Source organism: Rhinolophus sinicus, chromosome 14 (assembly GCF_057876585.1).
Source record: "Rhinolophus sinicus isolate RSI-liver-muscle chromosome 14, RSI-T2T, whole genome shotgun sequence".
Lineage (NCBI taxonomy): Eukaryota > Metazoa > Chordata > Mammalia > Chiroptera > Rhinolophidae > Rhinolophus > Rhinolophus sinicus.
Window position 1 is genome coordinate 148011402 of NC_142514.1, and position 14376 is coordinate 148025777.

The window sequence follows — 14376 nt, forward strand, 5'->3', positions numbered from 1 at the left end:
CGACTATGAAATTCTCTATATCTGGCTCACTTTCCTTATCTACATTTTTAAAACTCAGTGTCAGCTTTCCTCCTTTTCCCCCCATAAGAATTAAGACCAAATGGCATCTGTAAGGCTACAATAAGGTTCTCACCATGGGAAAGAAACGAACGGCTCCGAGATTCCCTTCTTCCTAGTGCTTCATTCTCTTCTGTCTTTTGTGATGTGAGGAAGTCAGTGGAATGGGGCCTGGGGCTGCCTCTTGCTTGGGGGGATGCGGTGTCTCACCCTTGAAGGATGACTGTTCCATCCCTCGCCTCCTCACAGGGTCAGAAGTGAGGGTGGTCAGCAGGTCTGGGTGCGTGCACAGCTACCCTGGCGTTAGCCACTGGGGACTGGGAGCATTCTTAGGCACCATTCCTTGGACCCAAGCAAGGTGATGGTAGGTAGCTGCTAGACGTGTGGGAGCTGGTCCCCTTCCTGTCTCCCTACGACAATCACCTCGAACACTGTGCCACCTATTTCTGCCATCCTTTGATGCATTTTCCCTCTTTCACTGTCATGGAACAATGTTAAGTGATTCATAAGCACTGCCCTTCATAGCTGCTCCTACTTACCATGTGATGATAAAATGAAAAAGAAAATTTGCTTATTGAGATTAAATATATTTCAATTATCTGATATGTTTCAGCTTTAATTGATAACAAATCACAAACTGCCCATCTGAACTTCTCATTAAAGCAACGAACGCACTGGGAAATTGGCTACCTGACACCAGAGAAAGTGCTAAAGATAACACGAGCCCAGCGATGGGTCCCATGACGTAGTAGTCTATTGTTTTTTAAACATGCATTATCTAAAGCTCATCCCCATGGATGGTCCTATCAAGAGCCCTGGATTTTAAACTTCCTCAATACTGGGCTCTACATTTGGAGAATATTTTGGGCTGGTACATGTGGGGGGAGAGGCCATGGAATGCACCCAGGGAGGGAAGTAGCTGGTAGTGGCTAAGGAAGGGGAGACAGTAACGTAAAGGCTTCAATAAGCCTTTTTCAGGCCACCTGGGGCTTTATCAGGGCCCGATGGAACAGGGAGTAGGAGATTCAGCAAAGAGGCTACACACTCAACAGTCTCGTTGCTGCTGACGGGTTACGCATCTGCTGCCATCCCACCATCAACACCACTGCCCTGTACCCACCAGCACCAACACTCTTCCATCATCACCACCACTGCTACGGCAAAAGCAGTGAAGAGCCTTCAAGCAAAGGCCAAGCAATACCACCAAATGAAATGATGCTTCACGGAAAAGAGTCACTGGAAATGTTCACTGTGTGTGTGGTTTGGGGGAGATCAGGGCTATTTATCTTACTCTACTGGAGTGTTGGGGGGCAGTGTGGAAGGTCAGTAAGACAGACCTTGGGGACCAGGCCCCCGTGGGATGCAAAGAGGGTACACCTGTGGAGCGAACCTTGCAGAGCAGTGACCACCTGGCTCTCAGAGAGCCTAGAGACACTGAGAACCCGAATGGAGGCCGAGCCCTGCGCTCAGAGCAGCAGCCCCAGCACTCACCGTTACTGCTGTTGTCGTCCACCAGGATGATTTCCTTCAGCAGGTGGGGAGGCGTGCGTGCCATGGCGGAGTGGATGGAGCGCAGCAGCACCGAGAGCGCCTCGTTGACGAAGATGAACACGACGCTCACCTCTGGCAGGCTGGCAGGGAAAGAGAGGTTGCGGCACCTGGAAGGAGAGGAGCCAGGCTTAGCTCTGTCAGGCACGCTGCTGGGGTACCCCAGGTGCTAGTCCACCCGACATCTTGGATCCAGCTTTCCTAGAGGGCTCAGGAGTCCAGATTCTTCCCAGGGCTTCTTCTCTGATACACTTAAGCCAAGCCCTAAGTGTGCAGCATACAGGCTCACAACCACAGAAACCGTTTTCCCCACAACAGTCTGAATTTGGCAATGACTATCCCAGCTGCACAGTTGTATCCGGAGCACCTAGAGACATGCCTGGGTTCCAGCAGGTAGTCACTGAGTGTTTACTACAAGAATGACTCAACATGTCTAAAGCCAGGAGGATAGAAACTACAACCAAAGGCAAGTCTTAGTTTTTCCAAAATGGCAGCCAACGCCTAGATGAGGCCAGACCTTAGATGATCTGCCTCAGGAGGGAAATCTGTCTCCTTCCAGAGACTTCTACTGCCAGAATCCACCCTGCCTTAGTCCAGAAGGCATATTGCCTGGGGTCTCCCCAACCCCTCAGGAATCACAGAGATCCAGCCTTTAGGGATCTAGCTTCAGGTTGGAGCGGGAGTCAGAGTCTCCACATGAATGAATGAGGGACAGAAGGTCAAGTCCACTCTCATTTCATAGATGAGAGCACTGAGGTTCAGAGAAGCTGCGTCCTCACCGTGAGTCAGCGGCCAAGAGAGAATCTCAACTCTGGTCTTCTGATATCTACCCCAGAGGTCTTTCCTCACGAAGAAATAATCAAGGTAGAGACTGCCTTTACTGTTCCATTCTCCCCTAGCTCCACGGAAGCCCTGAAGCTAGCTGGAGGTCTCTTACCCACAGGGCATGAGGCAAAGTCATGAAAGTCTACATGCCATTCCCATGGGAAGAGGAACAGGCACCCCTGAAATCAGACCCCATAAAGAAGCCAAACAGTAAGAAGTGCCATGGTTCCCAAAGGTTTACCCAATTCCTTCTCTTGCACTCGCTGCCTTAGTGGGCAGGAAACCACTGCGGGGTCCTTCTCTGGCTGAAACTAAAATTGTCCCAGAGGCAGCGAGATCCCATCTTCAGGAGAGCTGACTGAAGGGACAGAGCAGCAATCAGATCCCTGTCCAAGGCCCTGGGCTCAGAGAGGAGGTTGCTAGCTCCCAGCACTGGCCACCGAAGGCCCCAGGGCTTCAGGGCTGGTGACCAGCTTGCACTTCTCCAAAGCGGGAGGCACAGCCAGGTTAGAACACGCAGTAATGAGCCTAACAGCACAGGGCTTTCGTCCGTCAGTAATTAAAGTGCTGCAGGGCAGGGATAGGCCTGCTCTTCCTTAACGAGGAAGGCTGCGGGACAACCAGCGCTGAGCAATTGGGAGAAATCACCGTGGGGCCCCGGCCTGCTGAAGAGTCGGAGAGTCATACACTAAAATCACTGTCTCTATGGTTACCAGAAACTTCTCCCATTCTATTTCCAGCAATCCTTCTCTCTCACCAAAGAGGCGTGGAGGAAGGGAGAGAAGAATGGAGCCTTTTCCCAAATTCGCTTCATACTTACAATTTTAATAAAACCATCAGGAAGAGTCGGTTACCCTGTGACTAGACCACAGCTTCCGGAGAGTAGGGAAAGGCCTGCAAACCCACTGCCCAACACTGTGCCTGGCACACAACAGGCATTCAGGCAGCATCTGTTGAACAAACTGACATTTACCCGTTAAAAGTCCCCAACACACACACATCGACATACACAATCACGGTTCCTATTTTCATCTCAACATTAAAGCAGAATTTACATGGCTGAGGGGAGAGGCGAAAAGAGGGAGCAGGAACAGCATGTCAGGCAAGATGTCCACGCACCTGCTGTCACATCCAGCGTCATCACTGCCAGGCACCAAACCCAGGACAGAAGCCTGCCTGCCACAGGGCAGCCCGAGGTCTTCCAAATGAACGCACACCCCAGAGCTGTTATGGAAAAGGACTGTCCCGGATGCAAGCCCAGCACTTCCGGTCCACTTGTTTTGCCCATCAGGCAGCACTGGCCCCCACCCGAAGGCTTTGCCTGTCACACTCACACTGCTGAGATGTTCTGTCCCAGGACCTGTATCCTCCAGGGCCCGGCCACCCACACCGTTTGCCCCCAGAGCCTTCCCTCCCTCCTGCACTGGGCATCTTCCCCTGTACCCCGCTTCTCCACTTGCCTCTCCGGAAAAGGGCCAGAGGACGTGAACGCTGGGGGAGCCGCACAGGTGTGACTGGCCCTTCCCTAGGTACATCTTTGGGAAAGCCTGACTGTACGAGACTGGCCCCTCACTCATTTTGAGAAGAGGCACATCCTCCTGTAAAATTAAGCCATAAAAGTTCCCTTTTTTTACTTTTATTCTTGTTCAAAGTCAAGCCATTTTCCACAAGAGATAAAAACAAGAGAGGGGCGTACTATGGCTGTCTAATAAGCCAGAATTGATGGTCATGCTAAAACTTGACTTTATCGATCTCTGTATGCGGGAGGCAGCGCAGAGACGAGCCGGGAGCAGCTCTGCAGGGAGCCTCTCAGCAGAGATGCCCAAGACTGTTGGGAGTGATTTACGAGGCAAGTTTATATCAAGAGCATCGGTGCCATTACCTGCGAGAGGCAGGGAAGCCGTGGCAGACTAAGCGAGGCCAACCCAGGCTCCTGGCCACCAGGTACCACCCAGGGCAGCAGCCAGACACTTCCATACTGGATCTCAGATGCTTCCCTCCCTAACGTCAGCCAATGTACAAGCTCCCCATCCATCAGAGTGATGACTCATGGAGGCCACTTGACCTGGGTGCAAGGACGGGTAGATCTCTCCAGAAGGAATGTCAAAGTAGGATGTGAGCTGGGGTCTATCTGCCAAGGTACCTGGGGAGCTGAGCCCAGGCATGCCAGGGCTCTGTGAGTGGAGGAGGGACCTGCCTGGACCAAGCAGTGAGACGAGAACAATCCCAGGTACCCACTGCCCTCAGTGCCCCCAGCATCTCTTTCCTCCCACAGTCCTCCCAGAGAGGCCCTCCTCTGCAGCTGTGGTCAGCACAGGAGGTCAGGTGCACTGGTAACCCCTGGCCCTGAGGTCAGACTGCCCTCTCGGCCCTTCCCGGCCGTCAGCGTCCTCACCAGCCTCTGCCATCCCATGTGCACCCAAAGGACTTGCTTGACCCTCCTCTGACCTCACTGGGAACACTTCTGGCTTCTTCCAGAGGAGACAGGCTCCCAGGCCTGCCACAGTCCAGTCTGCTGGACTGAACAAAACCTGAGGACAGGCAGTGTGGAGAGTCTCATTGGGCACGAGAACCGTCAGGATTTTCACTCCCTCTGGCTGGCATCTGTATCTCCACAACCTCTGGAACTCAGAGAATGCATGGTGCTTGCTACCCATTCATTACCCAGGGCCTCAGCACGGAATATTTAGAAATAATAACAGTAATAATTTCCATTTACTGAGTGCTTACGGTTTGCCATAAACCACGCTAAGAGATGCACAAATATTTTTACCCCCCCCATTTTAATTCTTCCTATAATCCTATATGGTAAATTTTATTGTCCCCATTTTACAGATGAGGGAAATGGGACTGAGGAGGTTAGTTATCTCCCAGGGCTTAAACCTCGACCCATTTGTCTCCAAAACCTATGCTCATAATCCCTGCTAAACAAGGGTCTGCATCTTCCTCCCCAGGCCCTCCCAGAGATATGTCTGGTGAAACACTGGTGTTGTGACAGCTCAGAGGTCTGGTGGGAGGAGCAAAACGGAAGAGTTACTCCAGGCTGCCAACTCTGATGAAACATAGAGAGGGTGTAGTGTGTCTAGTAGGATGACGTGGACAAATATGATAAAATACTACAGGGTGCCTGAAGCCTGCAACTGCCTTCCTGTTACATTGCTCCCATTGAGATCCACAATCCCCATGCTTCTCATATAAAGGTTGCCGTGTCTTCTGCCATGTAGCCTCAGCACTTGGTCCACAACTGATGGGACCAGACACTGATTCCTGAGCTTCAAGTAGCTATCGACGGGCTGGCTGTCAGCCTATGGGGCCATCTAGCCCAGGAGCTCTGCATAACCGATCTTGCAATGTAGAAGAAGGAGCAGCCATTTCTCATGAGAGGCTGAACGTGAGATACCCTGAGAAGGCAGGAAGCAGACGTGCAGGGAGCTGAGATGATGGGGTGGAAAGAGTGAGTGAGCTAGAGGTGTGTTCAGCCTCTGACAGAGACACGGCACCCTAACCAGTGAGCAGAGAGGTTGCAGACTGGAGCCCGGCCAAGGTGTCCAGCTTCCGTCAACAGGCAGCACTTCTACAAACATCCTTTCAGATGATTCTATCAATTCACAGAAAGGGTCTGCTAAGTCAAACGTAGATTTTAAGTAGGACAAGAGGGGAACGAATCATTTAAAATGTAAACAGCCAACAGGAAGCAAGGAGACTACTTGTTCCTAAAACGTCTTAGAATTCTGGGAAAATGGGATCCCTGGGACCACATGGAGAGCCACTCAGGGAACAAATGTCAGCTGGCTGTGGTGGAAAAGCCACAAAAGGGACAGAGTGTCTCCATGCGGTGGGTTTGTCGGTGAGCAGGCTGGGCTCCTGGCAAGGAGAGCTGAGGAAGGTGGAGGAAGGGAAGGTGGGATCCACAGCTCAGAAAAATGGGAATAGGGCATGTGGCTCTCCAGCAGCGCCTGACTCTGGCCTCTGACACCCAGTGCTCGGGCTGAGGAGAAATCAGTGTCTGGGGGCCTCAGTGTGATCTACCTACAGCGCCTGCCTGGCCCTCTTCTCATCGAGAGCCAGGGCCGATGGCCGGTCCCATGGGGCTCCTTGTCCACTGAGTGGGCCTTCACGTACTGAAGTCAATCTATCTCTTTCACAAATCAGAGACCCGGATAACAAAAGGAACGAAAAGTTAAATAGCAGTTACTATGTATCAGGCAGTGTTCTAAGAGCTCTACATATATTACAATTTAATCTTTGTACTACCAGAGCTAATTTACAGACAGGAAAGCTAAGGCATAGAGAGGCTAAGTAACTTGCTGGAAGTCAACCAGCTTGTAAATGAGAGACCTGGGCTTGGAACCCAGGGAATCAAGTTTTAAATATTATTCTATAATCTAAGCAGAAACTTCATCTGTTTGTCATGTTACCCAGTTTTTCTCCTAGGTTGTTCTTCTCTAAACATACTCTACTTTCTCTACATCCCTTATAATCCATTTCGGCAGCTGGAAGCTGAGTAGCAAAGTAGAACCAAACCATCATCTCCCCTTTTAAAGACATTCTATCTTTATTAATATAGCTCAAGGTTACAATACTGTGGGGACAGAGTACCAGAGAGCAGTTTCCAGGCTCTCGGCCTCACGTGGAAAGGTGCTGGCTCAGGTAGTAAATGGCCATCAACTGTGATTGGATGGCCATCAGCTGGGGCTAGTTGGATGTTAGCTGTCACCAGTGAGCCATTGGCCAGTAATGTAACTGCCATGGCTATGCTAGCAGCGGATGGCGGCTGAGCTAGCAAGCGGGGATTGCAGTTAGCATGGCGCATTGCAGCTAGCAAGTGAGGTTGGTTGGCAGGCAGAAAAGCAGACGGCAGATTGTGGATAGTGTGGCTCCTGCTTCCTGTGTCTCCAACCCAACCGCCAGTGAGAATACAGTGGTGTGACCCCCTACCTATGGCTCCATGGATGTTCCTTTTTGGCCTCACTATATCCTGCCTTCTTATGTGGGGAGAGGGAGCTGAGACCGCGCATGACACCCTGCATGACAAACACCGTTAAGAACAACCTCATGATACTATTGGCTCATCATGAGCTTAACATTAACTAAGAACCAAAAGTATTTTTTCCAGACGGCTTTTGTTAAAAAGTGTTTCCCTCCAATTGTTTGTGCAGTTAGCATTTTCAGTGCAATAGCAGAATCATTACTAAGGGGATTTATTTCACCCATTTGTCCTGAGCTGCCCTTGTGGAGCACACATCTTCCAGACTCCTGGGTCATCTCCACAGAGCTGAGATCCCAAACTACAAAAGCTCACCTGGGCAGGGAGAGGCGAGGGTGCTGAGGCAGTGTCCTGGAGATGCAAGACCCAGGTAACACGACTGGTTGTGCCACTTACTGTGGGGAGCCATGGTTGCAGTTAACTTTAAAGCCTTAACAGAATGGCTCAGTTTATACTTAACCTATTTCCTCCCCCTGAAGCAATTGTCTCTGCCTGCATCTGGAGAGTGCTTGCATGCTGCTCAGGAATGTGGTGGGAGTGGCCAGTTCCCAGAACAGAAGGCTGATGCCTATCAGGGCTATTGATAAGATAATTACATTTGGGAGTTTCAGTAAATTTTGTGTCTCCTGTGTTAAAGTTAAAGTTTTACTGTTAACTAGGTAATGCATTTTTGTACTTGTTAAACTGCACGTCCACAGAAGGTATAAATTCTGGGGACAGAATAAACTCAGGGTCTCCAGGAACACTGGGGTCCGCGATCGCCATCATCAAAGTGTGAGTGCCTTTTTTCATTCCCACTCCCCTTGTCAGGAACCGTTCGACTCGTGGCGGCTGGCCCGCTACAACTTACCACCTGTGAGAACTTAACCAACTTTCTTGGCCTTGCAAATATTCAGTATTCTCCTAAATAAAATGGAAATGTTCAGTATTCTCCTATATAAAGTGGAAAGTTTCTTGGCCTAGCAAATATTCAGTACTCTCCTACATAGAATGGACATAAATAACTACCTCGGAAAGACGTGAGGATGAAGTGAAATGGAAAAAAAAACAGATATTAAGCAGTTTGCATAGCACCTGCACACAGTAAGTAAGTAGTGGCTTTTGGTGGAAATCATTAGCCTCTGGGTAGCAATTCCCAGATGGCCCAGCAATCACGATCCTCGCCGCTTCACCTGGAGCCAACCCCTTCTCCCCCAGGACCAGCTACATAATTTGTGGGGCCCTGTGCAAAAAGAAAATATGGTGGCCACGGTTCAAACATTATTCAGCATTTTAACATGGCAACAGCAGAGCATTAAGCCAAGTGCGGAGTGCCGGCCTTCCTGGGAACCTGTGCGACAGATTGCACGCACAGTGTATTAGTTTCCTAATACTAATGTTGCTGCCGTAGGAAATTACTACAAACTTGGTGGCATAAAACACAAATTTATTTTCTTACAGTCTGGAGTTCAGAAGCATGACACAGGTCTCTCTCACTGGGTTAAAATCAAGGTGTTGGCAGGACCGCCTTGCGTTCTGGATGCCGGACGTGATATATTTTCACACCTTTTCCAGTATTTAAAGGCCGCCCAGCTTCCTTGGTTTATGGCTCTTCTCCAACTTCAAAGTCAGCAGTGTCTGGCTGAGTCCTTTTCACATGGCCATCTCTGACTCTTCTACCTCTCTTCCTCTTCTAAGTGCCCTTGCGATTACACGGGGCCCATCCAGATAATCCAGGGTAATCTCCTTATTTTAAAGTCAGACGATTAGCAACGTTAATTCCATCTGCAGCCTTCATGCTTTGCCATGCAACATACCATGTGCACAGCTTCCAGGGACTAGGACATGGACGTCCTTGGGAAGCCACTATTCTGCCGACCACCCACATCGGTGAAGCCAGCCCTGCGGGCCCTCAAAGTTCAGAGATCGCACATGTCTGTCTAGAGTCTGTACCACAAAGACCTCGCACGTGAATCTGTGGTCACACCCACAGGGATGGCAGCAAACATGCACAGCCACCTTGGGTGGACCCTACCCTACTCCCAGAGGGCCTGAGCACCTGGCTCTGGGCTGCGTTCTCTCTGCTCTAAGTCTGTCCTGCTCCTTTCCACTTGGATGTTCACACAGGATCGCCCAGGCTCCTTTGCAGGTGTGGGTGTGGATCTGTCCCATTTGCTCCCACCTGAGGCTGCAGAAAATAGTTGATCCCCTTTAGCAATCCCTCATGCCCCAGCCTCAGGCCCTAACCCAGCATCCAACCTGAGAGCCAGTCCGCCTACTCCCTGGGAGGGAGGGATGTGGCCCTGAGAGAAAGATGATGTCATTCCTCAGGAACCTCCGAGGATCTGCCAGCAAGAGGCAAGATGCAGCACCTGCCGGAGGCTCTGCCCTGAGCTACCTTGGAGGTAGGCCAGAGAGTTGCCATGGCAACATGATAGCCCTGAAGCTTGACACCGGGAGGCCGACTTCCCCTGCCCACACCCAAATGCCCCTGGGCCCTGTCTGGAGATAACAACCACTGCCTGCAGAAAAGAATGCGACATGCACTTGCCCTTGTGGAACCAGATGCCACCTGCCCGACACCACTGTCCTTGGGGTAGGAGGCCCACTCTTAGCTTTTTGCCCCAAGCTGGCAGGGTTACTTTAACCCCCACCCCCACCATCCTCCTTCCCCACAACCACAACCCATCTTCTAGAAACCCATCGACTTTCCAAAATATGTCGCCTCCATCCTCCTTCTCTATCTTTTAGGTGGAGAACTTACCTGATCTGTTTCACACTCATTTAAAAAAAAAAATGATGTCTAATTTACATGCAAAAGATGTACAGATAATAAGTACACAGTTTGATACGTTTTGCCAAATGTATATACCTATGCAGACCACATTCAATCAAGAGTTGTTTTTTCCTTTTTCTTTTTTGGCTTCTGGGAGGGTATATTGGCATGTACAGATAAGGAGGAGCTGGGTGGATGCTGGGAGCAGGAGAGAGCGCAGAAAAAGCCATGGAACGTTCGGAGCTTGCACCTGGGGATGTGAGTGGTAGAGCAAAGCATAGCCAGGCTGAGATGCAGCTTTTCTTTCCTTCAATCCTGAGGTCCTGTGTCTTCCCAACCCAGGAAGCAAGAAGGCAACCCCTGCCCAAATCTGGCAAAGGCCCCTCACGGGCCGAGGCCCAGGAGATCACCAGGTGACGTAGCCCACGTCCTGACTCCCTAGGTTTTCCCGTCTGAATGTCTGAGGCCTTGCTCTGATCTTGTTCCAACAATGCATGGAGAATAAATGGCATTTGATTTCCCCGAAAACCAAATATCCTGGTGCCCAGAGGAAGTTGTGCCTCTTTCTGCCCAGACCAAAGAGCCCAGATGAGGCTGAAGAAACTGCTGCACTTCCTGTGCCCGTGTCCTTCCTTTCCCATGGGAAGGCAGTCACGTGGGTAAAGGGAGGCTCCTTGAAGACACCTCTCTTCAGGTTCAGCCTCCCTGTCACAGAGGCCACAGAAGGATGGGGCTTCCATGGGTCATCAAGTCCAGCTCCTGACTTTACTAGAAACCTGCATCTTCCTTAAGAGGCCAGGAGATGGTCAGCGAGTTTTCTGATTACCTGTCTTGCTCTCCAACCACCTTGCACCTGGCTTCCCACTACGGTGTAAGCTCCTTGAGGTTTCCCTGGCTGATTGATGCTTTACTGGGTGCCTGACACACACTAGGTGTTCAATAAAAGTTTGTTGGACGAATAAATCAATGAGGCCCAGCAACCAGTTAGATGGATGTTTTTCCTTCTGGTTAACGTCTTATGCTGTATATAAGGCAGTTTGGTCCTCTCAGCCAGGTGACAAGGTGGATCAGATTACATCTTGCAGCACCAAGAAAGAAGGAGACTAAATAAGGGAGCAGCCAGAAGTGATGGAAGAGGGTGGGGCAGGATTCGGGACACCCACTTTCTGGTCCAGGAATGAAACCAAGCATAACAGCGGGGTTAGAACCTGCAAGAGCAAAGCCGATAATACAAAGGGCAAAGTGAAGAAGCAAGGATACCTCCTGGGGCAGACAGCCCCAAGGGCAAACTGGAGGTCACAGGAGGGAGAAGCACAGGGGCGGGGGCTGAAGCAAGATCCACACAGCACGATTCTTCTGGAGACTATTGTTAGCATGGGGCTTCCTCTCTAGATGCTCTCTTTACACCCCCTGCCCCGCTCACTCCGCATCCCATTAGCCAGAGCCAAGGCCCCACTCTCCACCTAACAGGTTTGATGTACACTAAAGCAATTTCTCCAACACTTAGAGACACACCGTCCTGACCCAGACAAAATGCTCCAGCTCAGTGCTGTGCGTGGGTAAATCAGTGCTCCCCACGCCCCACACCCATGCCCAGTAGTTATACAAATCGACACCTCGAGGCAGTAAAAGCACAGTGACGGTTACAAACACAAATTCTATTGCCAGACGGCCTGGGTTCAAACCCCAGCTCTGCCACTAGTGACCTTGGGCAGATTATATAATCTCTCTGAGCCTCAGTTTCCTTTTCTGTAAAATGGAGACTAATAATACTCATGTGAACTATATATATATATTCCCAGTTGCTACTAATATTTGGTCTTTGACTCTGATTCCTGACACAGAGTTCCTAAAACCTTAGGGATTTCCTGGGTGATAGGAGCATTTTTTGATCTAATGAGGTGACTCTTGATGGGATCCTGAACAAGGGCTGGTCATCGGAAAGACCAAGCCATGATTAGAAGAGTGGCACTTTCAGCCATATACCCTGTCCTTTGGAAAGAGGAGAGGGTCTAGAAAAAGAGTTAATAATCAATCATGCCTCCATAAAAATCTCTAAAGTATGGGATTTAGAGAGCTTCCGGGTTGGTCAACATATCCACATACCGGGAGGGCGACGTGCCCCAACTTGACAGAGACAGAAGCTTCTGCATCTGGGACCCTATGTATCTCTTCATCTGGCTGTTCAACTGTATCATTTATCACATCCTTTATAATAAACTGGTCAACATAAGTGTTTCTCCGAGTTCTGTGAGTCACTCTAGCAAATTTACTGAACCCAAGGTGGGGTTGCGTGAACCCTAATTTTTAGTCAGTTGGTCAGCAGCACAGATGCCAGTGACTACCTGGGACTTGTGACTGGCGTCTGAAGTGGCAGCAGACTGGGGACACGGAGCACTTAACGTGCAGGGTCTGACAGTAACTCCATGCATAGCATCAAAACTGAATTGAATTGTTGGACACCCAGCTGGTATCACAGAATTGGTGTGGGAAGAAACCCACACATCTGAAGTATCATGAGTGTGAGAGTAAGGAGCGGAGTAACGGAAAACCATGCGTTTCTCCTAGACAAGCACCTAGGCTAGAAGGTTACTATGAGGCGCCAAAGAGTTAATGTAACGAAAATGCCAAACGTGTCCCCGAAAACATGGCTCATGCCACACAAATGTTTGCCAGTGTAATCTGAAATAGGGTGATAGTAAAGGATACTGGAAAGATGTTTCCAAAACGAGTTAAACAGGATAAGCCAAGCAATGACCTTGTTACAAGGCAGGGAAGTTTTTCATGGAAATTAACACAGAGAGGCACTGTTTTACCCACGCACAGGCTTGTTCTGAGTGGCCCCTCAACAGCTCTCCAGTCTTGGGCGTGTGTCTGGCACCAGAGCTCAAGTCGAGTAGACAGAGCCTCCAAGTACTTGTACAAAGAGAAACCGCGTTGTTAAAGCCATTGAGGGAGGCCTGGTGGAGAAGCGGGGAGGCTCAGCTCTGCCTCTGAGCAGAGGCGCCATTTTTCCAGCTATCAAAAGAGGCTGACAAAGTCGCCTTGCTCCACAGGGGAGATGGGGAAGCTCCATAAACTGTGAAGCTCTGGGCAGAGGGAAAGTCTATTACAATTATGGCTCCTTTCCAGAGGCTCGGGAGAAAATGGCAGAATCTGCCCACGTGGAGTCCTTCAGAAACCCTTTCTCAGCAAACTCAGAAGTCCAGGCTGGGCTACCTCTGAAAATGCACTTCCTTCAGAAGGGAGCATGCTTGCTGGGGAGCCCTGCCCTGCTGAGAAAGGTCACCTCCTAGAGCCTCCAGCTTCCTGTTTCGCTCCCACAGAAGCAGGAAGAAATGGCCTGCAGGTCACCTGTCTCAATGAAGGGGCTCCAGGGTGGGTCAGCTCACAGCATGGCTTGTGCACGTTCAAAGCAAAGCTGGCTGTGGGCCACCATCAAAGGCCATGGTTTGGCACCTGGATACATGGGTTTGAGTCTCAGCTCAACCACTTATCCAATTGTGTGACCTCAGACATAACTGTCAGTTTTTCTGCTCCTCAGTTTCCTTGACTCAGAATGGGAAGGATACTTCAGTTCATTGCAGGTTGGTGTGGTCCAAATGGGGAGGGCATTCTCAATAAGTCAAGCTCTGGGAAAATACCCGTCATTGTTAGAGCCACGCTGTAGTCTGTAAGATCCACCCTTTCCTTGGCTTCCTTCTTATTTCCCTTGTAATTTGGAACGTGTATTGAGCTGGGCCTGTGTTTTGCGTCAGAGCTGGCTGCAAAGTCGAAGGGCACGGCCGAGGCCCCTGCTGGGTCCGGGAGCACCAACTCCTCTTGAGGACCCTTTCTCCTGAGCCCCTAGGTTCTGACTACATCAGCCCTGCTTCTCCCTCTGCCCCAGGCCCAGTCTCTGACGCACTCCCAAAGGGCTGAGACCCTGTGGCACCTCGCTGATGTCACTTTCGGGATTTTACCAGAATCCAACCCTATCTCAGCACCTGCCCCACTGCTGTCATGCCAACACAATCTCTCGCCTGGATTTCGGCAGAAGCTTCCTAACTGGTCTCCCTGCCTCTACCCTGGTCCCTTCAGTCTGTTCTCAACTCCGCAGCCAGATGGGGCCTTTGAAAATGACAAGCAGAGCACTTTATTAATCTTCTCCAGCTCTTCCCATGGAGCGCCATCACCCGAAGCGAAAGCCACATCCTTGCAGTTG

General features: G+C 50.4%; 1 protein-coding gene across 1 annotated transcript in view; it reads right to left on the bottom strand.

Moving 5' to 3' along the window:
- The window catches only part of GALNT18 (polypeptide N-acetylgalactosaminyltransferase 18), a 311162-nt gene that overhangs the window by 140224 nt on the left and 156562 nt on the right, over positions 1-14376 (bottom strand). Inside the window, exon 3 of the mRNA XM_019729256.3 lies at positions 1549-1715. Coding sequence (XP_019584815.3) covers positions 1549-1715 — 167 coding nt within the window. The remainder of the gene's footprint in view (positions 1-1548; positions 1716-14376) is intronic.